The 27,394-nt window shown below is 44.9% G+C and overlaps 1 protein-coding gene across 1 annotated transcript; it reads left to right on the forward strand.

Annotated features, from left to right (window-relative positions):
• The first annotated feature begins 1,017 nt into the window (after positions 1 to 1,017).
• On the forward strand, positions 1,018 to 27,372 carry lmnb1 (lamin B1). The gene is made up of 11 exons (XM_063210531.1): positions 1,018 to 1,734; positions 10,984 to 11,140; positions 12,492 to 12,617; positions 15,549 to 15,719; positions 17,111 to 17,236; positions 19,750 to 19,970; positions 21,235 to 21,460; positions 22,747 to 22,851; positions 23,470 to 23,589; positions 24,571 to 24,669; positions 25,729 to 27,372. Exons 1-11 carry the CDS (start codon positions 1,373 to 1,375, stop codon positions 25,768 to 25,770), a joined length of 1,755 nt encoding a protein of 584 aa, XP_063066601.1. The 5' UTR covers positions 1,018 to 1,372; the 3' UTR covers positions 25,771 to 27,372.
• The last annotated feature ends 22 nt before the right edge of the window (positions 27,373 to 27,394 follow it).

Below are 27,394 nucleotides of genomic sequence, written 5' to 3' on the forward strand. Positions count from 1 at the left end.
TGCGTCCGCATGCATTGGGTGGTGTGGTCTGAGCGAGCAGAAATGCATGTAGGAATGTTGACGTGGGGCTTTCAACCAGACTTGCAGTCTTCGTTTTGCAAACCCACCCTCTTGGAACAGAACGTCTGGGGAACTACTTGGAATGCAAAAAAGATGGTGATATTCCCTCTGGCAAACAAAAAAAAATCTGTATTTGATTAAATATGGATATTTGGAGAGCCATATTAAGTTAAGAATGCACGGTGCTTTTTTCAAATGCATACAATACGAATACTACTGTTAAGCAGGCTTGTTTATGAATATAGTATATTAAGCCTATAAAACTTTGTTGTAACCATGTGTGTGGATTTGTTACCAATTATTCCTGCTGCTTTGTTTTGGTGAACTACCTATCAACTTGTGACGCTCAACAGGCGAGGAATGTTGCATTTGGAAAAACAAAAACTCGCATTACAGGTGAAGTGTCAACACTGTCTGTAACCCCACCTCCTTTCGCCATCTGGCACAATGCCCTTAAACGTTAGCTATCGAACTTGTGCGTCTCCAGGGCGCATAGCTGTTTATGTCAATCCACCTCATCTTGTAACTGGTACACACTCAGTCTCAAAACATTGCAAATCCCCTCACACGCAGCCTAATCTTTACGCACATACGTCTAGACTAAACACAACGACTATTGTCTTAGAGGGATAAGAAATGTTCAACTTCTCATCAATGATGATGGTGACATTATGGATAACATGTTCTCAATCTTGTTAACAACACAATTCTCAATGTTGTAAGCAACACTGTATCCATATTAATATACAGTTTAGACGTTTTGTGTTACACTTTATACCACGTGTTGTTATTTTGGCGCAACGTTGGATGCATTCCTTATATTTTGAATTTTGTCTCTAGCGCAGGAGTTGAGGGGAGCCACTGCGTTGCGGTTTGCCATTGGCCTGTCACAGTCACGTTGTCGTGCATACTCATGAGTTGGCGGCCATATTAGTCAAACCCATTCTTTCATTCGTTTGGGAGACAAAGTGCGGCGTTTTCATGCTGGGCTTTGTGGATATCTTGCCTTTTCGCAGCTTCTTTGTAGCGAGTTTACAGATGGTTGCGTTTTTGTAAACTAGTGTATGTTTATTCGTGCAATTTTTAAATTGCATTTGGAAGGGGTACTGCTCGCCATAATAGGCCAATCTATATCTGGATAGCTGTATTTAACGCGTTTCTTATGACCAGCAATTTCACCCGGGTCCTGTAGGCATTTATTCGCGACTGGACACTTGGTTTTTACAATACTTTACCAGCTTCTAGGTGGCGTATTGGCTTTTTAAAATATTAGGCCTACTTTTAAAATTCGAATCAGCATTTTTCTTTTACAATGGCGACCGCAACTTCAACTCCGGCCGGCCAAAGAATAAGCTCCCGCACTGCCGGTAGTACTCCTCTGAGCCCCACGAGGATATCTCGACTGCAAGAAAAAGAAGAGCTGTGCAACCTGAATGACCGCCTCGCCATTTACATCGATAAAGTACGAAGCCTTGAATCCGAGAATAGTGTACTACATCTCCAAATCAGCGAAAAGGAAGATGTTAGGAACCGGGAGCTTACAGGTTTGAAATCACTGTATGAAACCGAGCTCGCGGACGCCAGGAGATCTCTCGATGACACAGCTAAAGACCGCGCCAGGCTGCAGATCGAATTGGGAAAGATCAAAGCCGACCATGAGCAATTACTACAGACGTGAGTGTTTAATAAATAGCCTACCATGTGACTTATTTTCAACAGCCTGGTTTTGCATGTTAAAATAATATTTTTTGCTGTGCGTTATTACGCGGTGCCTAATATGATATCTTGTAGCAGTTTCTGTCAGTGAGTCTGTGGTAACGCGATACATGTATCAAGTTCTCGGCAATATTTGTTGCCCATTTTGTACACGCTGCATATGGCGCCTCTACACTGGTCAAAACCAGAATCCCGCGTCTATGATGTTTTCATTTGAGTCAGTACCCCTCCCCTTGGGTGAAAAAAGTTTAACCGCTTAATGCCTTGGCGATGCGGTTCACTTACTTCGATTAGTTATTATTCTACAACTTTTCGTCTTGTACAAAAGCATTTAAACTAATCAAGTATGTTGTTGCAGTAGGCCTAGATGTTATGCAAAGTGTAAGCGTGGAAACAGTTTTGACTTTTCCAAGGGCCACACCTATTGATAGTGGCGCTTGGGGGAGGGGCGAGTACCTTAGTCCATTTCTGGCTGTTTGAATGGAATGTATGCCGTCATTGCTCAACTTCTGAAAACTATACAAGTTTACAATAAGTGTCACTTATATTTTCTTATAAGTGCGCACAAACACAGCTGCTTGCTAGGGTCTACTTAAAATGGGCAGTTACAGGAGTAGGTTATTGCCTCTTCTGTGTCTTCCTCGTTAACTTGAAGTAGTTAATAAATTAGTGTACATTTTGAACCAAGTAAGAGTTACTTGCGTTACCATGGGTGCCAGAGCAAATACACAGACTTATGTAATATACATAGGAGTTCCCCTATCCCAGAAACAGAGTGCAATAGCCCTACCCAACCTTTACAGGATACAGTCTACACCTGAAACTAATCAGTGAAAGATTTTCCCCTCCTCCTTAATTTCCTGGTGGGAGCGAGTACAGTGAGCCGAAGGGAGGACATTCCATAGTAGTGTCAACCCCCGTCACACTTACCAACTTGCAGGTTAAGTTTTTTTTAAGAGCCAGTCAACACTGTAATTAAGAAAGCTTTAAGTCCCTGAAAACCTGTATTTGTGTGTTTTTCTAAACAGTTCAAAGCATTCCATGTGAGCATGCTTGTGCTGCTCGGAGATGGGACAAGTTCTTAACCCCCTCTTGTGTTGTGTGGAAAGGCTTGGTTGGCTTTCCCCCCGCTCAAGTTTTGCCCTCCTTGACCAACCGCACTCACGTGCCGCTAGTCCACCCGTTACTCGGGTCACATGAGTTGCTGAACGGAGATCCACTTAACCAAGTGAGACGTGCCAGTGTTCCCGTGCTTGGGAGTTTGCCTTCTTTTCCCAGGGAGCCGTGTCCCATCCTGCATGTATCCATGGGAGAAGTATCATTCAGCAAAGTGAATTAAGCCAGGGCCACGGCCCAACTCGCTCGCCTTTACTCTGTGGCAGCACTAAGCCACACTAACTCCCCCACCATCTTAAATGATTAGTGAGTGCTTACAGGCCAATATGGTGATTATAAGGCTTTGGCTCACATGAACATCGAACCCGAGTCTGAGTGGCTCGCAAAAGCCACGGCGCAGTAACAGTAAAGCCGCATCTTCAAAGAAAAGTTCACGGTTCGCCACCCTTTGCCTTTTGTGTCGATAGTGTAAGCTATAAACTGGTTATCGATATGATAACTTTCTGTTTCAGTAGTGTTGGAAAATCATCCAAGGATGTATCTTGGGTGTGTAGCAACTCCGAACAACAGCAACTGTTGTGTGAATGAAAACCATGGGTACAACCACAGCTAATTTGAATGTCCCGATGAATGAAAGGCACTACTTCCTCACATGGCTTGAGGCTGAGAAGTTGGTTATAGTATTAGTAGTGTAAGCGAGGCCCTGTTTTTGCTTTGTTTGTCTTGCTTATTAGACTTTGCAAGTTCATGACCCAAGTCAGTAAAGTCTCACAGGCTCGACATCACTACCTGCCTACCTACCTACTGCACAAGACTAGAGCTGAATGCTTATGCAATGTATTCACTGTACTCATGCTAAATATTTGCCTTAAAGTCACTAATGCTTTTTCAGGTAATCAGTCTGCAAATCGAAACTAATTTTGCGCAAGCTTGAACATTTTGGATCATGGACATCAGTAGATCGCTGCTGTCAGTCATGTTTCCCCCCCTCCTTCCCTGGTGTAATTTCAGTGGGGGAATGGCTATTACTGAGGAATTCCTGGAATTCCAAAGTGCTGCTCTGTGACACGGAATGTGACGAGTCTTCGAAAATCACCTTGCAGGTTTTCAGTCTCTCAACCATTTGCCACCTCACACACACACACACACACACACACACACACACACACACACACACACACACACACACACACACACACACACCACTGAAAACGGACACGCCCTTTTTAGGGGATGGAAGGGATGGACGGTGGCCACCCATGGCTGGCTAGCGTAGGTGAATGTCAAACCGGTGTTAAATGACCGCAGGGAGTCTGTCTGTACGTCCTAACCCGCCCTCTGTGCATGCACACGTACGCACACGCACAGTCGGCGGCTTCTTTTTTTGGTCCCTTGCTCATTTTATTAGAAGCCCATGGCCACTAATGGGGAACATGGACTTTCTCGATCACTGCAATTGACTTTGCTGGGACATGTGCTGAAAGAGTTACTTTGTACAGTTTATTCTGGTCTCTTCCTTTCTTGTTATGCTCTCTCTCTCTCTCTCTCTCTCTCTCTCTCTCTCTCTCTCTCTCTCTCTCTCTCTCTCTCTCTCTCTCTCTCTCTCTCTCAGACTATTGGCGAGGGCCCAAATTGGTTGCCACTACTGATTGCTTGCCACTACTCCTAGTGTGTCATTGGGTACAGCATGTCTGTTTACAAACTTTGCTTACTAGTGCTCTGGTGTGCACTCCACTATACGTTCAAGTTTCCGCCCAAGGTCTTCCTATGGCGGAAATGTTTCTTTTTTTCTTTCCCCGCAACTTCCCGTTGCGATGCGATGTGGTGATGCAGTACTGCTGATCATATAGAGAGATGAAGTTTACGTCTACATTGAGATTGTTCGTGGGTGGTTCCTCTTTTGCCGTTCTTCTTCTCCTCCTCCTCTTGGCCTGGCATGCTTGTGCCATCCTGTGGCACTTACATACTGAACACCCAGACAGAAAGACACACGCACACGCACACGCATGCAAACGTTACTTGCTCTCTCTCTCAGACACACACAACAAACTTGCTCTCTCTCTCAAAGACACACACACACACACACACACACACACACACACACACAAACTTGCTCACTCACTCACTCACTCACTCACTCACACACACACACACACACACGCACACACACACACACTCACACCACACAGACTGGGTGTCCGAGGAGGCAGGTGTGGGGCCCTTGTTGGCCCCTTGTCACTTGATTGACTGAAGCAGAGAGGAGCCTGAGCTGGCTGTTTTGCACCCACCTGTTTTTCAGCAGAGCCCGCCGCAAACAGATGGGCTTTATTAGAGAAACGGCACCATGCAAAAAAGCCACCGCTTGTGCCGCACGCCCGGTCAACCGCAGGAAGCCTTCTCGCCGAGCCTTGCCGGTTGCCTGTTGGAAGGGTGGGGGTAGGGTACGTGTGCCGGCCTGCCTGCCTAGTGTCCCCCTCCTCCTAAACTAATATCCTGTTGTATAGCAGGCTGGCCCCTCAGCTGAGGCCAAAACACGTGCCTATGGAGAGCCACATTCATTGTAGGCTATTTAATGCGTTGAACTTGTTTAGGTTAGCCTTAAACAACGCGGTCGCATCTGTGGGCATCACTTCTCTTGATGTCATTTGTACGAGTGTGAATGGAAGGTGTGGGTTTTTATTTCACAGATGGAACCTCTCAGGTCCACTAAACTGAGATGGCAGTTTAATGGAGAGTTGTTTATTTTTGTCCAGTACTTAAAAAAAAAGACAGAGGGGAAAAAAGCCCGGGAATGAGATCATTTTTTTTCTCTCTGCTCTGTGAGCGTCTGGTTTTCAAGCTACAACCACATTCCTCTCGAATTGGAGGCAGGGGGCTTTTTTTTTTTTTTTGCTTTCTTCTTTTGAAAGTTTGTTCCAGACATGAGTAATACATTAGAGACATATGACAAGTGGAAAGTGGTAGTAGTGGCTTACAGTTACAGTTGGGGTTGGGTGGGGGTGTACTTGTATAGTAAAAGCTGTCATTTTTCAACTTTGACGTAAAATATGTGGGTGCATCGAATTGAAACCCAGCTTTTTCGTAAGTAAAGGAAACCAAGAATAAACTGCATAGTCTGGATGCAAAAACAATTTACTTAAAAAATCAAGGATTTTTTTGTTGTCTGTGCTGTCGTCAGTTGTTGTGGGTGTCAGAGAGGTAGAGCAGTTTTCGGGTGGCAGTGGATGTGTGGAGACAGACACAGCATTGAGTGGAGGAGCAGCTGGAAAGGGCTGGTGATGTATAGGGAGCCTACCGATGACCCAGCTGTTCACACACGCGCGCACACTCACACAGTTTGTCACTGGGGAGGGGCAAAAAGCAAATAAAACCTTTTTTGTTTGGCACTGCACATGGCTCATCAGTTGGTCAATTAACCCTTTAATACACTATTGTAAACCCCCCTGTTATAAATTAGCTGTTATCAGAATGGCAATAACCAAGTCGTAATGTATTACTAAAGGTCCTGTGCACCGCCATAGTGGTGTAGTAAGTTACTATGGTAGTTACGTTTTTTTCAGTGACTATTACAAAATCCCAGTGGCTGGAAAGGGGCTTCAGATGTCACAAGTCTGATTTTTAAGAATCTCTAGCTACAAAAGCTGTCAATCTCCACCATGTCCTGCGTCTTGTGTACAGGTGCAATTTCCCACTTAATAAAGTTTGGTTTTGTTGATACAAACCCACCTGACCTCAGGAAAACAACCCAAGGTTGTTAGCCTCATGCCAAGAGGGGCATTGCACAAACATATTGAGTAACACATGTGGAGCGGTCGCGGCTTTCGACCAAGAGCTTGGCATTGCACGCATATGAAAAAGAAAAGATTGCAACATGTGAACTGCACCTGCAAATTGAATGTAAGCCCAGGAATGTGCCTGTGTGTAGGTGTGGACTGGGCACACACTGCGTGTGTGCGTGTGTGTGTGTGCGCATGCATGCTTGTTCGTGTTGGGGGAGGGGGGTAGGTGTGTGCGTGCGTGTGCACACATCCAAAGAATGCAAGTTCTGGTGCTTTTCCAAATATCCCTTGCCATTGGCAACCACATGCATAGCCTTGAGGTTGCACCTAAGGAGGATGGCTTGTGAGTACTTGAAAGCAGAGTGGAGAGAGAGAGGTGGGGTGATGATAAGGGGGCTGGTCAGGGGATTGTGCTCCCTCCTCCCCTCCCTTCCTTTCTAGTAGACTAGTCTGTCTGTTCCTTGCAGCGGTGTGTGAAATACCAGCCATACCTTTTGGGCATTCCTCACATTTTGTGCTGCACCTTAGACAGTGCTCGAACCCGCTCTCGCCTACATTCCCCTCCAGTTGCGGAGTAGTGAAAACACAAGCGGTCAGGTAAGCGGAGAACGAACTGCTCCCCCGTGAGGTCCTCTCCCTTTTCAACGCCCACCCCCCCTTAATTCAAAAAATGCGAGGGCCCCCTTCAACAGTCAGTCTCGTGCTTTTTTTTTTCCCCCGCCCCTCTTAGTGCGGAAGTCACAAAGTCAACACGGATAATCCGACAAAGGAATGAAATAACTATGCGTATTTGTTTATGTATTCTTAAAGCTGGATACCTCTTGGGTGCTTAGCGTGTCTCTCAGCGAATTGCACAGCGCCAGTGAACTGTGGAGAAAAATACAAATTGGTCCCGTAATGCTCTTATGCAATGTATGGTGCTGCTTTTGCTTACCAGGAAAAGTCGACAGGGGCGCCCGTTTGTGATCCCTTCCCATGTGATGTGGGAACCCCTGGCTTGGGTGTGTATGCATGGCATCCAGTCATGCGTTATGGCATCTCTGTCCAGTTCTCACAGCATAACATACAGGGGTGTCATGTAAACGCGCTTAAACAAACAAGACTTGGCCTCTTGCATGGCTGTGTCATGTGAAAGTGTGAAGTGGGAGTCACGTGACTGACTGCCCTGAAGTGTTCAAAACTGTACGCCGCCCGGGATGTTGAATGGATTATAACCTGAAAAGATGTGAGCTGTCTAGACGGCAGATACCCCTGGTGTAACTCTCACTCACTCTCACTCTAAGTCAGTCTCCTCTCTCTCTCGCTCTCGCTCGCTCGCTCTCTCTCTCTCTTGCGTTCACACTCGCTCTCTCTCTCTCTCGTGCGCTCGCGCTCGCTCTCTCTTTCTCTTTCCCTCTCTCTCTCTCTCGCCTGCTCTCTCTCTCTATTGTGTGCTTAAAACCTCAGGCATGACTATCATGCAGCCTGCGAAAAGGGATATTGTCTGTGTGTGTGTGTGTGTGTTGGCGGGAGTGGGGAGGCGGAGGAGGCCTAAAGCTGTGCAACTGCTGCCTGTTCTTCCGCTTTGGTGGGTGAGCATATAGTGGACTGTCAATACAACCCTCTCCTCCCATACCAGGCTGGCTCTATGGGATGGGCGGATCAATTGAAGCCTGAGGATGCTCTTCACACATGTATGGTGTGGACTTTCACTCTCAAGCCTTCACCGCCCCAGTCCCACACCCCTCTACTTCCAAGCCCTGCCTTTGAACATAGGAACACAGCAAAGCTCAGTTCCCTAGAGAAAAAGGACCATGTGTGCACACACAACCCACCCGTTCCCCTGTCGGTCTTAAATGTGTACGCACGCACGCACACATACCCACACACAGGCACATGCGCTCTTAATGTATACAGTTGCTCTTACCCAGACCCATGCATACCCACACACTCTCTTAAACATTCTCACTTACTCTAACAACCTCGTGTACACACTTGCCAGAATATTTCAGACACACACACACGTACAAACAACCTCGCGTACACACTCGCAAGAATATTTCAGACACACACACGTACAAACAACCTCGCGTACACACTCGCAAGAATATTTCAGACACACACACACGTACAAACAACCTCGCGTACACACTCGCAAGAATATTTCAGACACACACACGTACAAACAACCTCGCGTACACACTCGCAAGAATATTTCAGACACACACACGTACAAACAACTTTGCGTACACACTCGCAAGAATATTTCAGACACACACACGTACAAACAACCTCGCGTACACACTCGCAAGAATATTTCAGACACACACACGTACAAACAACCTCGCGTACACACTCGCAAGAATATTTCAGACACACACACGCACAAACAACCTCGCGTACACACTCGCAAGAATATTTCAGACACACACGCACACACGCACAAACATGAGAAGCCTCACATGAGTCGCCTAGCAGTTGACCCTCTCCTCAGCCAGACCTCATATCCTGTCTGAAGATTTTCCTTTTCCCTCCCTGAAAAGTAGCCATTGTGTCACGGCAGGAAGCACTTCCCTGACCCTTTCCACACGCTCCCGTCCCGAGCCCCAGCTTCACTCGAGGGAGGCCGTTGGTTATGAGTTTGGGCGGGCTTCCTCAAGGAGCTTTGTGAAGTCGTCAACAGCAGCAGCACAAGTGCATATCTGCATATGAAGTCAGCATTGGATAGCAAGCAGTCTTGTGAATATATCCAGATCTTCGTGCCCAACTGCAGTGAACTTAACTACAGTCATCTTAACTGTAGTGAACTTGATTAGTTACGAAGAAAACTTGATTAGTTACGCGGAAAACACTTGTGTGAGCAATGTTTTGGTATATTGTTTTGCTGTTCATTTCATTGGATGAATCACCTTGAGGTGCGTCATCAGATTGTTGAGGGATTATCTAAATCCTAATATGCATTTTCACATAAGCATAGCTGAATTTTTGGGATGTGTGAGATATGGAAAAGACTGATTGAGAAGAATGCTCCCTCTTGACTCACGAGATGGCAACATGAGATACTGTACTTATTGTTGCTGAATTTTTTACATGACTGGAGAAAATGTGTGTGAAACTGAAGTGTATGTCAAGCTAACAAAAAACAAAAAAACACACACAGCCATCTTAATTCCATTTGATGAAGGGCATGCTGCCCGAAACTGAAAAGAAAGAGAAACGGTAGCCTGGTGTTACAGGCTTTATTGCTTTATACATTCTTAAGGCCAGTGTTGCTATGACTAGAGAAAATGTATGTGAAACTGAAAAGTATGTCGAGCTAAGAAAAAACACACACAAGCTGTCTAAATACCATCTGATGAAGGGCATGCTGCCCGAAACATCATATGACGAGTAAGAGAAACAGTAGCCTGATGTCTCAGGCTTTATTGTTATTCCAGTAAGCTGAAATCTCACTTCTTGGCTCGATCTTGTGCGGGGTGTTTTCTTGCCAGGAGCAAAGGTCTCCTATTGATCTACAGTCACAGTGAGATTTCACGACACACCTAGCCAAGGCAAATCTCTGATGACGGGTTTACACCAGTTCTCTTATCTATGCGATTGCATCAGATCATGTTCTCTTATCTCTGCCAGATCATCAGCACGCCTCACCTCGCCTGGCCTCGCCCGCCAAAAGTAGTAGTGGAGTAGCTTACTAGAGTGGATAGACAGTAATCATTTGCCTGTTTGTCGTGCCTACGAATCTCGTCAATGGCCTGCATTGTTTTGTTTGTCACACCCTACCCCTGCTGCTATCTGATGCTGGCCACCAGTTGCGTGTGTCTCTGTGTGTTCAAGTATTTGTTTGACAACATTTGGTTTTGATGATAAAGACCCTCTTGACCAATACACCCCCTAGCCATGGATTTTTAAGGCATTTTGCTCAGTCTGGTCTGTGTTGTTTTTTCTTTTTTTTGGTGTTTGATTAGATTGTTGAATGTTTTGGGTGGAGCATGACTTTGTGTCTCAGCCTATCACATTTGGTATCTGGCAGACTCGGCCCCCACCTTCAACAACCCCCCCTCAACGGATTCCCCACGCCCCACAGGTTTGCAGGCAAAATACCTTTCGTTGTGGAAACAGACAGGGGGGGTCCTGGCTAGCCAAGCCTGCTGCGCGCTGTATTTTGCCGGATTTGTTGTGTTAGCCCTAAGCTCACCATTCAGCCTAGTGTAATGTCCACTGATCCGTCCGCCGACCAGCGGCTGGTCCAGCACCACGCTGCAGTCACAGCTGATGACATCGACCATGCCCACAATGACAATGGTGTCTGCGTCTGTTCTCTTCCACCACACAGCCATGCCAAGAAGGACGCGGACCTGACTGGTGCCCTGCTGCGGCTGAAGGACCTGGAGGCACTGCTGAACTCCAAGGATGCGGCGCTGGCTACGGCCCTGTCCGAGAGGAAGGCCCTGGACGCCGCGCTGGCCGAGCTGCAGGTTCAGGTTCAGGAGGTAGGACCATGCTGCAGAATATTATGCATTCATGTACTGTAGTGTACATACACATGCATAGATGTAGGCACACACACACACGCGCACACACACACACACACACACGCACAATATATTCACACACATGTACTCCATTGCCATGAGCTCGTGTGCACACACACAGACACGCACGCACATACACAAACACACTCACTCATTTTTATTTTTAAGTAAATTTTGTTATCTATACTGGCCATGAAATGGCCACAGTTGCTTAATTGGCCATGAATGTAAACAAACCGACAAATTCACTCATTCACACACATGCAGTGCTGTCTTGTCATGCACGCACACACGCACATACTCACTGACGCATACAGTACTCTCTCCGTACGCAGAACTACATGCACACTCACTCACTCAATCACTTTGACACTCTCCTGCAGTCACAGAACTGACAGTAATTTTTGTTAACATTCAAATCTCTATCTCAAAACTCTACCAGCTTGTCTGATCTTGCCTTCACTGGCACCTGAAGCAAGGTTCCAGATGAAATGGTAAGGTTTAGCAACTGTTTGACACAGTGGTTTGTAGTCTGCTTATCTCAGTTTTCCTGTAGTTTCGTTGTTTAACTGTACTGGTCATTAAATCCCCCCCACGTTCCCACATTTTGTTTTATCACCATCCACTTTCATTGGAGATGAACTTTGTGATGTTACTTTTTTAAGTCACCAAGAGGGGGCAGTGTCACTCATAGAGATGGTGCCGTACACCCTCTCTGCCCTGAGGACGATTCATGAATAAGCCACACTGCAGACACTTCCTCATGCAAATATTTAACGGGCCTGATTGGTTCCAGAACCAACAGATCTTCTGCATAGTTTAAAAAGTGATTCAGTCTCATTGGCATGTGGTAGTCTAACAAAGTTATTTCCCTCCTCCTTTCTCTTTTTTTCTTCTCTTACTCTTCCTGCCTCCTCTTACCTTCTCCTCTGCTCTTCCTCTCCTATCTTTCCCTCATCGTCCACTCCCTCTCTGCCTGTTCTTCCTCTTCCTCTAAACCTCTCCTCTTCTCTCCAACTTCCTACCTCCTCTCTTCTCCTCGGCTCTTTATCCCTCCCCTCCTATTCCTCTCCCAAACTCCCGTTCTTTTTCTTCTCCTCTCCTCACCTCTCTCCCCAATCCCTCTCCTGCTCTTTTTCCTCTTCCTCTAAACTCTTCCTCCCCTTCCTCTCTTCTCTATCCCTCCTCTCCTATTCTCTCTTTCTCCCCCCCCCCTCCTGTCCTCTTCTCTATTCCTTCTCCCCTCCTCTCCTCCCCTGTTCTCCTCTTTTCTCTCTCTCCTCCGCTACCCTCCTGGGTACCCCCTCAGCTGGATGCAGGCCTGATTGCTGCCAAGAAGCAGCTGGGTGATGAGACCCTCCTGCGCGTGGACCTGGAGAACCGCTGCCAGAGCATGATGGAGGAGCTGGAGTTCCGCAAGAACATGTTTGAGGAGGTGAGAGAACTCTACTTGACCCTGAGAGAATATTGTGCACATCCTTGGTCATGGTGCAGGGCAATGCTTGATTCAGGTTTCTGATTGAGAGTTCCACACAGTTGAGCTCCTTTTTTTTTGTTTTATTTCATGGCTTTTTAACCTGAAGAAGACCTCCATGGACCTTGCTGATTTCAAGTGTGAGAACTTTGCACTTAGCACCACCTGCATTTGTTTTTCTCCATGCAAGTTTTTACAGGTGTATTAAAGAAAGTTGCAAGGAGCACACACATATTTTTTACTACTAAGCAGCATGATGCACAGTTTTCTACATGTGAGGATTTTTGAAGTTGTCTTCGGTCATTTTGCGTTTACCGGTAACAGGTAACACAGCAGTAGTGGTAGGATTATCAAAGGACTGCAGGGTAGGCTATAATTAAACCTGCAGGTATTCTTACCCAACATACTTTTTTGTTTTTAAAAAAAAGTAAATGGTCCCAAGGAGGAGACTTGGCAATTACCTATGCATGTCCTGTGGGTCCTCAATGGCCACTTTACCCTTTTAAGATTTAAGCATTGAAGCCTTTCACCTTCTTCAGCTTTCCACTTTGCACTCTGCCACTCGGGGCGACAGAAACTGCCTCAGGCTCTTGCTCGGGCTGTGTCTGTGTCTGTGGCGGGTTAACAGACTAATGGTGACATTTACCATCTGCCTACCTGCCGCAGCTGGTCTTTGCATATGCACAGACCTGTTTTACCACCCACGCCAGATAACCTGTTTTTTGTTCTCTCTTGTCGCTGACTGATATGTCTCTGCTTTTTTCCTGTATTTATCCAAGGTTGGGAAGTCCACTTGACACTTAAATCAATCACAGGCAGGAGCACATGTGTCCCTCTACCCATACAATAGAGTTGTGTTGCCTCACCCTATTCTGTAATCTACCTTACATGCCTAAAATGTAGTAAAAACGGTGTTGAACTGAGGAGTGGCAAAGCGACACTTGGTCTTGTCGCTGTGGTTCCACTAGTGCATGACTCATTCAGTGCCATAAAGTGACTGGATTAACTCCAGCTTTTCATTGGGAACAACACAGGAATATTCTCAGACTAAGTAATCAGACATGCACATACTTGTAATAACACACCAGCTATTATTGTAAATGTTGTGGCAGAGGGAGATCAATTCAGGGGCATATATTACAGGAAGCAGGTTTAGTTTTTACTGTCAGAGTGGAACATTTTGTATAGGGTGCCCATTGGCTTTGTTTGAACTGAAACACGGTCTTAAATATTATTGATATTACGAGATTTCATCTGGCAAACCTTGTGTGAAGTTGATTTGTGGCGTAGCGACTCTGATCAGCAGATGACGTTAATCTATTTTTTTTAAACGAGAGAAAAAATTGTGCCAAACGATTCAGTCTTCCCTCCCTTCAGTACATGTAGTGTGGAGATCCATAGAGATCCATAGAGAAACACACAGTGGTGCTCTGCATGCGTGTTGGTTAGCAAGTCAGCTCTGGACTCACAATGGCTGAAGTAGAGGGCCAATGTATTGCGCATAGCGTAGCCTACCTTTTGGCATTATAGACAAATGACAAAATAAACTACAGTACATCAAGTTTCATAAAATGGAGTCGAATTTTGACAGCAAAGTTACTATCACACTATAAATTGGATGTATTGCACAGCCCTAGTGACAACATGGTAGTACTATTTATCAGACATTAAGCATGCATTATCAGACATGCATGGACCTGTATAAAATGCATATTGGTATTACTGTAAATGTAGTGTGGCGGCAGCTCAAAGGCGTTTAAATACATAACATTGCTGATATGATGGTACAATAATATTACTAATAGAGATTCATATATTATATGCAAAGTTTGATGGACAGGCGTAGACACACATCATTGACGTGAGTGAGTGAATGGATAAATGGATGAATGGTTGCTCTAGTTTTTCCGGCTGAGATAATTGTCCAGTTCAGTGTAACGCTTCCATTCACAAACATCTGGGGCGCGACAAGGCTGATCGCATCAATGACACGCTACACATATGATGAGCTAGCTCCGCACTCCCCTTTGTCCTGTCTGCAGGCAAAGTGTGTGTGTGTGTGTGTGTGTGTGTGTGTGTGTGTGTGTGTGTGTGTGTGTGTGTGTGTGTGTGTGTGTGTGTGTGTGTGTGTGTGTGTGTGTGTGTGTGTGTGTGTGTGTGTGTGTGTGTGTGTGTGTGTGTGTGTGTGTGTGTGTGTGTGTGTGTGTGTGTGTGTGTGTGTACCCATCCACCCCTGTTGGGCTCCAAGCCAATCTGATTAGCGGTCATTGAGTGATTGGTGGCCCTGGCTGACCTGAAACAGACCGCGGGGCTGATAAAGCCATAATGCCGCCATGGTCCCTTTTTGTAGACCGCCACTAAGCAAACACTGCGGTACACTGCACTGCATGGCTCTCCTGCACAGCCTGAGCTGGGTGCCTGGCTTTAGATGACACGTTTTGTTTGGTTTTACGGTTTTGCGGTTCATTTCTGCAAATGCGTGCAATTCTCTTTTTTATATGTATATTGAACGAAAATGCTCGCCATTTTTGTAGGTGGTTAATTTTTTTTTTAATTCTGTAAATTCGCCCTGCCGTGGCCTGGTGGTGGGGCACTAGGTTACTGTGCTGGCGACCCGGGTTCGATTCCTGGTCATTTGCCGATACTTCCCCATGTCTCTCTCTCTCCCCACTCGTTTCCTGTCTCTCCTCCACTGTCCGTTCTAAAGTTAAAGAGCCCTGAAAAAATATATGTATAAAAAAATACTGTTAATAACAAAAAGAAACTAGTATTATTTGCTGGTATTTCTTTTTCTCTGCGTGTTCACCATTGACCATGTTGTTTTTTCACCTCTTCCCCTCCCCCCTCTCTCCATCACCACCTATCCCTCCATTTCTAAACCCCCGCTCACAGGAGGTCAAGGACACCCGTCGTCGGCACGAGACGCGTCTGGTGGAGGTGGACTCGGGTCGGGCGGTGGAGTACGAGTTCAAGCTGCAGCAGGCCCTGATAGACATGAGACAGCAGCAGGAGGACCAGCTCAAGCTCTACAGGGACGAGATGGAGGGCACATACGTGGCCAAGGTCAGACTCACGCACACAAGTACACACAAGTACACGCAGCTCAGTGGCGCTCCTACAATGAATTGCGCTCTGGTTGATGCCCCCTCTGACAACCCGCCCCTTTCGCCATCTAAATCTGAATCTATAATCCATGACGGTTTAACATTATTGATGGAATTATGGAAATAAATCAACTTTTTCACAATATTCACATGTTTTGGCCTGGAGTTGTAAGTGTTATGTAGTTAAATTGAGAAGTCATGACGGATTACCAAACAGTCCCTTACACCTATGTGGCCAAGGTCACATACACGGACAAATCAAAACACAGATGGGTGTTGGGTAGGTTATTTAATTGATGTAAAGTCATGAAGGATTATCGAACAGAACCTTACATGCATACGAGGACAAAGTCAGATTGATACATAGTAGAAATGTATATTATGTTGTTAATATGTAGTGTTTTTTGAGGTACATGAAGGGTCACCAAACGTATGGCAAGGTCAGATAAAGATGAGTTAATACTCAAGACTGGCTACACAAATGGCCTAATGGAACGCAGGTGATGCTGTATGTAGTTTAATTGATGTCATCGTGAAGGACCATTGAACAGCTTCTTAGACTCTGAAATGCATGACTTGCAAGTCAGTCTCCTACACATTAATATATGTAATTATAATATGTGTGTAAATACTGCTTTTGGGTTAAAATGACAGCCACCAAGGTGTGCCCAAGGTTAGACAATCTGATAAATGCATACATGTTATCCAAACGCATAATTAAATGCGGTGTTGATTATTTTATGAAGGTCAGTAAGGTTCCTCAAACAGCCTCCTACACAGTGGAATGCATTATTTATTTTTAAGAGTTAGAAAAGGGCCTCCTACAAATTATGCACACAGTTATGAAAATAAAGATCACATTTGGGTTACGAAACAGCCTCCCACACAAAAATAAATAAATAAAATGGATGCATATCTTGAGTATTTGTCCATATCAGGTGCAAACACACTGAGAGAATGTCATTTTGCACTATGATAGTACTGATGATGAATGCAAGTAATACAGTACAAGCAAAAAGAACAAAACAAATGTTGATTTCTGCACTAGCTGTGCTCTTCAAACAGCGTTTTTGGAAGAGCTTTAAAGCTGAGCTGAGCTTTAAATGTCTTCACACCTCTACTTCGGTGCCCATGTGTCAAGTTATTACACTTCCCTTCTCTCTTCCTCTCTTGCGCTCTCTCTGTCGCTCTTTCTCTCTCAGTACCACTGAGTTCCTGTTCTTTGCACTTTCAAAGTGACAGTGACATGCAGGTTACACCATCAGTGCCTTACAACACCACGCCGCCTCTGTTGTGTGCATGCGAATGTTTGACTGACTGTATTTTCCGTGTGTGTGTGCAATGTGGCAGCTGGAGAACGTGCGCCTGTCGTCGGAGATGAACAGCAGTGCGGCCAGCATGGCCCGCGAGGAGCTGAAGGAGTCCTCCCTGCGCGTAGAGAGCCTGGCAGCACAGCTCTCCAGCATGCAGAAAGAGGTGAGCACTATGGCTTTAGTTTGATTATTTATTTCACATTTACGTTTGTTTGTTCATTTATTTACTGGCTTACACATTTATCTATCCAGGTTGGTTCCTTTCTTTTTATTTTTTGCTTCTCATTTTCCAGGGTGTCCTGGCTATGATAATGATTGTGGTATTGCTCGTCCCAACTGTTTCTCTTCCGTCTTTTTTAATGAGTTATCATCAGCTGCACTCAGATGAGGCTGGTGGCATCTTGTCTTGACTAATCGTCCTCCGGTTGCGCCTCTTCTCCCACATTGTGTGTTGTCATTATCCAACTGCTTTCTCTTCTCTTCTCTTCTTTCTTCATCCCCTATTTTGCCCTGTTTTCATGGTCTGTTTTCATTGTGTCTTGTCAACTGCACTCAGATGATGATGATGGTGGTGGTGGCACCCACCACCACCGTTGTGTCCTTGTCTTCCTACCCCCCTCCTTTTTCCATTGTCACTAGGTTGTGTCCAGCGGTTTCCCTCCTATTACTTCATCCTCTATTCCTCTTGTTGTCATGGGCTGTTGGCTTTGTGTCAGTCAACCACCCCATAACAAATGAGGACTTAAATGCAATGCCGTCGCACCATCACAGGCATTTTGTTCGTTTTGTTGAGTTTTTCTTAATCAAATGCATCAACCAGCTGTGGTGGTTTGGTGAGCATGCAGGGTTTTTTTTGTTATTGTTGCAGGATCTTTTCTGTCATTTCCTGTTTCTACGCTTTCAGTTTTGTGCAGGCGTATTTAAATGCCATTTTCGCGTAATGTGCAAAGAGCAACACATTTTAGTAGGTGTGTTTTGTATCAGCTGAAGTTTTCTTCATTAAGAGTGCATTGGCCTGACAAAGCTTTTCAGTGGTCCCAAGTGTGCAATTACCATAGGTCATACAGGTTGAGCAGCTGATGGGAATTTAAACCTTGCATAACAAAAGTGTTGGCTTCCTCAAAATTGTCTTCGAGTGCCACTTCAACTTTCAAGTGTGACACTGCCCCAGGGGTTGTTGAGACGCCTCACTTGACATAGTATTCACAGGTAACCCATGTGAGGCATGAACAGTATGACATTTTTATAAGAAAGACATTTCTGATGAAAAACTAGACACCACCATTTGCATTCCTGTATGACTTTTAAAAACTTCTCTGTAACCAGTTGTATAACAATCTGGGACCTAGTTTCTGTGTATCTGTTTTTGTGCTAGCTGCCTGTGATTTTAGGTCCATCTGTTGTGTCTTATACGTGTGTGATGCGTAAGCGAGATTCTGTTTCGCTCCCCAGAACTCTGAGTCAGTGGTGAGAGTGAAGGCAGAGATGGTCAGGAAATGACCCATCATCTGTGTGTGTGTGTCTGTGTCTATATCTGTGTATCTGCATGTGTGCGTGCATGTGCACGCATGCACTATGAAGGCATTTCCTTTGAGCTCAATTAAACCTCTCACTTTATTCTGAGTGTAGACTTTATGTGCATGTCTGTATAGCTATGTGCTGTGCAGTGTGCTCAGCGTGTGTCAGCACTTTGATATGTGAAACGTCTGAGCCTCTTAACCTGAAATGACTTGGAGTGTATTTTCAATCAGACATGTAGATGCTTGTTGTACACACACTGTTGTGTGTGTGTGGGTGTGTAAAGCTGCTGTAATAAGTGGTATCAAGTGAAATGCCACCTACTACTACACATTCTTAAACTGCGTAGTGGGATGATTGGCTGGCATGTTGTGTTCAGATCCAAAGAAATGAACCTAAGTATATTTTTCAACAAAAAAAATGTTTGTTTTTTTCCCAGTAGTTGATCCATTTGTAACAGAGTGAGTGACGGCTTGATTTGCTGCCCCCCAGGGGTTACAACCACTCTGTGCAAGTTTGTGAAAGTGGGTTGCTCACGTCCATAAATGAGACTTGAAGTCTGTTCTCTGATCACACTTCAATCGGAAGTGATTTACTGTAAAAAAGTGCTTTGTCGTTTCCTAAAGATCCAAATAAACAAAGTTGTGAGTTAGTTCAATGAATAAACGGGCACTAATGTGTGAAAGTGTGTGTGTGTGTGTAGCGTTGAGTGAAATATGAATCAGCAGCATGGTCTAACAAGAATGGCTTGGTTGTACAGTGCGTACTTGTACTCTCTGTTTAAGGCTTTGTTGTTCACAGTAAGCATCAGGAAAGCAGTTTAAATGAATGACATGTTTCTGTATGTTGATGGCATGGTGACATGCACACTCCTGCTGCCTCCTTAGGCCCGTGTGTGTGTGTGTGTGTGTGTTCTGCCCTTCCTCTTTCTCTCCAATTCTCTCCCTTTTAAGTGTGTGTGTGTTCATTCTCCTCTTTTCTCCAGTCCCTGGTGTGCTGTTTCTGTGATTTGATCTCCCTGTTCACCCCCAGGCCCGTGGATGGAAGAAGCACAGCCCTTGCCCAGCAGAGAGACACCAGCCGCAGATAATGCCATACATAATACGACATGACCACTCGTGTTAACTTCTCTCTCTCTCTCCCCGTATTCCCCTCCAGACCCGTGGGTGGCAGGAGCGCATCTCTGAGCTGGAGGCAGCTCTGGCCCAGGAGAGGGACACCAGTCGCCGTCTGCTGGCCGACAAGGAGCGCGAGATCTCAGAGATCCGCGCCAAGATGCAGCTGCAGCTTGACGATTACGAGCAGCTGCTGGACGTCAAGCTGGCCCTGGACATGGAGATCAACGCCTACAGGAAACTGCTGGAGGGAGAGGAGGAGAGGTGAGGACACGCATACACTATGCTCAGGGCTTGACATTAACTTTTTTGCTTACCGGCCACTGTGGCTAGTGGTTTTCCCAAGTCATTAGCCATTGAGGTATTCTACAAGCCAAGATTTTTATATTGTTTTTTTCTTTATCATGACACTGTACATCTAACTTCAGAAGATGGGGTGCTAAAGCAAGAAGACAAGTGCACTTCTACATGGAAATAAATCACACAAATAGAAACCGAGTAACTTAGCTTTTTCTTGAACTAAATACAAACAATTGATACAGAATAAAGGCTATGCTGATATGTCATATCATAGAATAAGCTACCTGCCAAATTGGCTAGTGAGACTGAAATTATTACTAGCCACAGCCAAGTTTTACCAGCATTTGGCCGGTTGGCTGGTGCCAGTGTCAAGCCCTGACTATGTTACCAAAAGTGTTTGCTAACCTGCCTCGACTTGCATAACTATACCATCCCATTCCTAACTCCCATAGCCATCCCAATCAAAAACACGCACATCCAGTGACTGGTTTCAGGTGCAGGTTCAAAAAAGTAAATCCATAAGTAATGAAGAAAAACTCCCATAGCCAGTCAAGTTCATCCACACAGTGGGCACACTGAGGAAGGCAGAGCGCCGAAACCCATCTGTGTAATAAAGAAACCTATGCATGGTGCGACCTTTTTTTATTTTTCATGTTGCAAGAGAAAAGGGCACACTCCAAGCTGTTCCTACAACGTTGGGAGCATGGAAATGTTTTGCTATCCTGAAATTTGGCAGGGTGCATATTATAACTTGAAAGTGCACACAGAAAAGAAAAACATTACAAGCAAAGGAGAATTGAACCTCAGCCTTTTGATATATATTTTTGCAAGGCATGCACGTGAATAATTGCAACGAGCATGTTTGTGTGCACTTAAGCAAACATCACATGCCCTCTTTTACACGTAAGTCTAGACACGGTGTCCTTTTGGCATTCACCAGCTTTCTGCTGCTTAGTCAGCAGAAAAGACTTAACTAGGAAGTTTAAGTCAAGGCCACAGCACACTGCATATGTGAACATGGTAGTTCAAAACTTCCTTCATGTCAGAGACTGCTTTTTAACGTTTTTGTTATGAAATTACAATGTTTTCATCCATGTCGTTGATTATGTCCTCCGTTGGAAGTAAGTAGCTGCTTAATGTAATGCAATTCCTCTCTTCTCCCTTTCTTTTCTACCATTCTCCCCTCTCCTCTTCTCTCCCCTCCCCTCCTCTTCCTCCTCCACCCCAGACTGAAGCTGTCCCCGAGCCCGTCATCCCGTGTGACTGTGTCTCGCGCGTCCTCGTCACGCAGTGTGCGCACCACGCGCGGCAAGAGGAAGCGTATCGACGTGGAGGAGCAGGAGGCCAGCAGCTCGGTCAGCATCGCACACACCGCCTCCGCCACCGGCAATGTCTGCTTCGAGGAGCTCGACGTAGATGGCAAATTTGTACGCCTGCACAACACATCCGAGGAGGTGAGACCCTAAATGAACGCACGTACACACAGTTGACATGCACACTACACAGACACATACACATGCCGCCTGGGCCATCGGCAGTGTCTGCAACAAGCTCACCATTGACGGCAAAATGGTCTGCCTGCACAACACTTCGGAGGTGGTGAGACTAAACGCACATGGTGCAGAGACCCTATGTGTACACACACACACACACACACATGTCGAAGGGAGGTTTGTCTGCATGTACTTCTGAGGAGGTGAGAACATGCAATACATGCACTATTCTAAAGGCTTGTTTGAGTGTAGTTTTTTTTTTTACAGTGTTTGTAACACCCCAATGTTTCTGTGTTAATTGAATCCATTCTCATAAATCCATTCTTACTTTCCTCCTCGAAACGTCTTTGTTATATACACACACCGGCTAGCTCGCAGACATACTTTTTAATTGATGGTGCAGGACTAGGCTCACCACACGTATTCCGTCCAGTCAATTTGTGTTGAGACACTTAGTGTAATTTGATGAGGGACCGTGTCGTGATCTCACAAGACGAGAGCAGTGATCTCACAAGTACTGGAAGGACAGATCCGGGACAGGAGCCTGTGCAATGCTGTGATGTCACGCTCACATAAGTGTGAGGAACAGACGGTCAGAAATGAGAGTGCAGATAAAGTACAGTACATGTTCTGGCACAATACAAATATCCCTTTTTGTCTTTTTAAATTTGGACTGGACGTGTCCTTATTTTATTGGCATCTTTAAAAAGATCATGGTTTTCGCAAGTGTGCCAAAAAAAAAAGTTCACAAGAATGGGAAGGTGATGTTGTTTCAAGCAGATATTGTGTGAAAAAGAACTTGCAGGGTGATGGTGAAATGTTTGATTTTGCGTTGGGTGCTTTGGGCGTACTGTACTGTAGTTTGGATATCGTTTGGTGCTGTAGGCTCATTCCTTTGCCCTTCCCCAGTAAAACACTTCATATTTACAGTCAAAAGAGGCTGATACCCCTGGGGTGCCCACATAGCTGTGAGCCTGTGACATTTGGTTCCCATTACTACTGGCAGGTCCCCACATGCTCTATTGTTTTGTCCCCTTAAGCGGCCCCTTCCAGACGTGTTCGTGTGTGCGCATGTGCACGTGTGCCCATCGGCGTACATGTCTAACCCATTAGGACTGGGAGCAACATCTGTGCAACCTTAAAGACCTTCTGCAGCGTCCATGTGTATTTTTTTAAATCATTCTTTATCTTTATGGATTAAGTGGTAACGGTTTCTGTCTTGCTGTGTTTCCCCTGTTCTCTTCCAGGACCAGGCCATGGTGGGCTATGAGATGACCAAAGTGATCGGCGAGGAGTCGGCCACCTACAAGTTCACCCCCAAATTTGTGCTGAAGGCTGGGCAGAAAGTCACAGTAAGTCGTCCCCCCCCCTCCTTGTTTTTCCTCTTACAAGGAGGGATTTGTTTTTCACTAATGAGCATGTAGGAGCACTTTTATATGGCAGTGTCTTTGGGTGAATGGAAACAACACTCCACTACCCTATTTGGAGTTCATCTTTGCAAGAACTGCAGCTATGGAAGAAGTATGTAGCTCCTTGGATTGATGGAAAGATGGGAAAAGAACTGTAAATCACAAGGGGGGTCACGTCACAGGGGCACTGTTGGACCGTTATTATAATCATAATACAGATGGCCTAAGGGCAGTCAGATTTACTTGATGAAGATGAGAAAAAGTTTTTCTTTGCTCCCACTTTTTATTTTTACATAACGCTTCGGGTGAACACCCTTCTTCAGACGTCACAAAGAAGCGTAACCACCCGAAACTTTACATTAGAAATAAATAAATAGTGGAAGCAAAAAAATCCTGGTTTGAAGGGGACTTTTTCTCATCTTCATCTGGTCATTTGGTTGTCCTTCTCCCTGGTCAGACGCTTTTTGGATGTGCGAGCTTCAAACCTTTCCTTCAGGCAGATTTACTTCCCAATGTCAATGGAAGTGGTTGTAATACAGTCGATTTGCGTGTGTGTGTCAGGTCTGGGCCTCTGATGCGGGCGTGAGCTCCAACCCCCCAACTGACCTGGTGTGGAAGGGCCAGAGCTCCTGGGGCACCGGGGAGAACGTCAAAGTGGTGCTGAGCGACCCTCAGGGAGAGGTATGGAAATCCGGCACTTCATTTCTTTCTACTTTTCTCTCAATCAATCTATTCTTTCTGGCTTTCATTCTATGTATCCTTTTGTTTATTTCTCCACACTTGCACATTAGTTTTCTTTATTCTGATTGCTATTCTGATTCTCTAGGAGAGAAGTATTGAAATTGTCTTAGTATGATAGAATGAAGTGCAAAAAGCCATTCTTTCAATGCATTCTTTTGTCTTCAGTTCTCTGCAGGTGCACTTTTTTGTTCATTCTATTTAAATATCTTTCATTGTTTTGTCTTATTCTGTCCCTCCTCAACTTGCACGCCTTCCTTTGTTTCTTCATTTCTTGCTTTTTCCTGTCAATTCTTTCATTCTCCACATTCTCTGTAAACATGTGTTCAAAAGCAACAGTCGAATGGAACAATCTTTTTGTCCATGTATCAGACATGATCATTTCAGAACAAAACCCAACACTTGGCGAGTCATCTGGTCGAAGCTGACTAGGCTGTTTTTTAGGGTTTTTTGCACTTCCTGTTCGTGACTAGAAACAGGAAGTCAGGTGGTGATTGACTGTGACGTCATTGGCAGAGCTTGTCAGATGGACGGTGACACTTCCTTTTGACCACAGTTGAATTTGTTTGTGTGAAATAGCAGCATGACTTGTCACAGTTGGCACATTTACCAGAACACAAACCTAACATCCGCTCAAGCCCACACCTAGTATTTCAAGAGCATAAGCCAAAATGGTGAATAGAAGTGGCGAAATCTCCAACTTCCTCTTTTTAAGGTTGCTGAAACCAAGATCATGTCGTTCATTGACAAGCTCAGAAAGTGTTTTAGATTGACTGGGCTGTAGCCACTTTTACAGCAAGTGTAACTGTGTCCCATGTGGTGCGAGAGGACTGTTGCAGAGTAGGTGTTGTACCCATATTCGCCAGCAGAGGTCAGCACTGACTCACACAGCCCTATTGACATGCTGTGCTCTCGTTCCAACAGGAGGTGGCTGTGAGGAGTACAGTGTTCAAGACGGCCAGCGCTGGAGACGAGGAGGGCGAGGAGGAGGAAGACGAGGAGGAGGAAGAGGAAGATGTGGAGGTAATGGAGGAAGACCTTTTCCACCAGCAGGTACCCACTCCAGAGGGTTTTTTGTGCAGCTGCCACTAACTTTACTAACCAACCCAACTGCTCCAGGCGCCGGCCTGCCACACCCACCCTACAGGGACCAGCAGACTCAACCGGGCCCCAACATCTGGGCCCTGACCTGGGCTGAGGCCCGCCCAGAGTCCCCTGGTCTCTGTGGAGTTTGTCTGGCATTTATTCATATTAACACTCAACTCAACCCAATCTAACGGCTCTGCACAGAAAATCCAGATGGAAGGTGCTTTTGCTATGTGGTAGAGGTGTCTGTCTGTGATGATAATGGTGATGATGATGGCTATTGGTGGTGAAAATGGTGATGATGGATATGAAGTCCTAATGGTGGTGGTGGTGGTGGTGGTGATGATAGTTCAATCAACAATGAATGAGGAACCAATCTACCATACTGATTGAGTAATTGGGCACAAGTACATTGATTTGAGGATTCCTAAAGTAGGGCATGAGATGAAATACCGATAGATCGCCTTCAGGTGTCAAATTTTGGTTAATAAATTGAGGGCTTCAGGCTCTTCTCTTAGCTAATTTACGACAACCTCCAGGTTAACCCAACCTGGACCCCTTTTCTCCACAGTGTTGTTGCTAACCAGTGAATAAATAACTTGGTTGCAATGCAATTTCCCAAGTCGCTAACTTGGTTAGCAACAACACTGTGGAGAAACGCACCCTTGGTTAGCTTCTGAACCACCCTCTTAGAATACCCTTCTGGTATTGGTGGCAGTGATATTTAATTATCATAATGCCTCAGAGATGATGATGAGGAAGAAATGGTTCTTCTGGAATCGATATAATGCAAGGCTGTAAGCTGCGATCACATCACTCTATTCATTCCGCTCGTCTCCTGAAGGGGCATGACGAGAGTTCAATGGTGAAGTCATGCCCATTTAGGAGACTGTACTTGATCCCACTGTTGTTGCATTGGTGAAGTGCAGTATGCCTTATCTTGGTTAGCCTATTGGAAACCTTTTAAATGCGCAGTGTATGTTTTGTGTGTTTTAGGGCGAGCCCAACCCTGCCAAGAGAGGCTGTGCCATCATGTAATCTCATCAGGTGACCACCAGATGACCTTCAGATCGACCGCTCACCTCATCCTCTGACAACTTGTTACTGCCAGCTGCCAACCCTACCCTCACAGAACTATTTTTATACTTTTTTTAGTGTATTGTAAAAACAAGCAAAAAAAAATACAACAACTTTTTTTTGTTTCTGTTTTTAGGTTTTATTTTTTTGGTGACAATAGTTTGTTTTTATTATTTTTACGTTGACTCATGATTTCACACGTCTTGGCTGTGTATGAACCAAATTATGATTTGTATGGATATTTCCGATTATTAATTGCGTTCTTGTTTTTATCAGAGGGAGGACTTTGATTTGTAGCACAATTAAAGATTTTAACATCGGTTTCCAGGGGCAGCTTTTGTGAAAACTTGTCAGTTCCTCCAGGTGCTGTGACTAAACACTTCAGTATCTTTATTTCTACTCGTATGAAGTAAAAAAAAAAAAAAAAAAAGCTTAGGATTTTAAAGCCTCTTTCTAGAAAGTATACCATTTTTATAGGAGCTTTTATTTCTTTTCAAATAGTCTTAGAAAGTCACAATGTCACGTACAGTGGAATGTAGGACTTATTTTACATGCATGCGAGTGAAAGAGTAAATAAAGATCAAAATTTGTAAAGTCTTTTTTTTATTATTATTATAAATATGTACGTAAATGAGCCTCCAACCGAAACACAAAGATAATACAGCTTTTCGGCCATTTTGATTTTGAGGACAGCGAAATTGATTGTCATGTAAAACCCAAATGCAAACCACTAAGAGTTAACAAATGTGATGTTACGATCTGTAGCAGCCCGACTGAACCGCAAGTCTCTGCTCCAACCGTACACAACAAAGCAACGGCTGTTTATCGACAGATGCCGTCATTGCAATAAACCAATAGGCAAGCCTCAAAGGCATACACCCTTGTCAGTCAAGTTGTTGGACAGACCACAGACCTACAGATAGTACTGTATTAACTCCTACAATGGTCGCCGCGACTAAAAGCATGTATGTCCATGCTTGTTATTTTTCTTTGAATATTCACGGTCATGCTCCACTGTACTGGCCTGAAGGGGTCCTGCCCATTAATGTGTGTCAGGGCCCTGGGCAGACCTTCTGAACTTCTTTGTAGCTCCCATTCAATATGATTTCAGTTGGTACACTGGTGCGGACAGATTGTCAAGTCCAAGCCTTCTGTACCTTTCACTGTTGAGCTTCCAACTTCTCTGAATTTTACACTGTCTACAGCTGATATGTAACACTATGAGATAATCGACCCATTCTGTGCAGTTGAGAAACCGGGAGGGTGGACTGTATTGTATGCAATAAGCTAAGGACACAGGTCAGTCTCTCCCCAGATGCCGATTGTCTCCCCTGGTTGGAGATCTCTGAAATTGTGATTGTATACCGATTTGTCTTTTACGAACCGCCGCGATTTCCTCCTTAGGACTATTTGATTGATTGAAAAAGTAACCATTTTATTAGGTCTGTGGGTTCTTTTTGTCAGGGTGTCACTTACTTGCATGCATTTTATTATATTATTTTTTGTGTTGCTGTAACCTTAACATTTAAAATTTTAAATAAAGTATTGATTTGTCGTATTTTCTATTTGGTGTGTGTGGTGGAAT

Source organism: Engraulis encrasicolus, chromosome 11 (assembly GCF_034702125.1).
Source record: "Engraulis encrasicolus isolate BLACKSEA-1 chromosome 11, IST_EnEncr_1.0, whole genome shotgun sequence".
Classification (NCBI taxonomy): domain Eukaryota; kingdom Metazoa; phylum Chordata; class Actinopteri; order Clupeiformes; family Engraulidae; genus Engraulis; species Engraulis encrasicolus.

Excerpts from the sequence above, each read along its gene's own strand:
- lmnb1 (XM_063210531.1), top strand. The coding sequence starts at position 1,373 with ATGGCGACCGCAACTTCAACTCCGGCCGGCCAAAGAATAAGCTCCCGC. Across the intron at positions 12,618-15,548 it reads GCAAGAACATGTTTGAGGAG|GAGGTCAAGGACACCCGTCG; the intron begins GTGAGAGAACTC and ends CCCCGCTCACAG. Across the intron at positions 19,971-21,234 it reads CTGGAGGGAGAGGAGGAGAG|ACTGAAGCTGTCCCCGAGCC; the intron begins GTGAGGACACGC and ends CCTCCACCCCAG.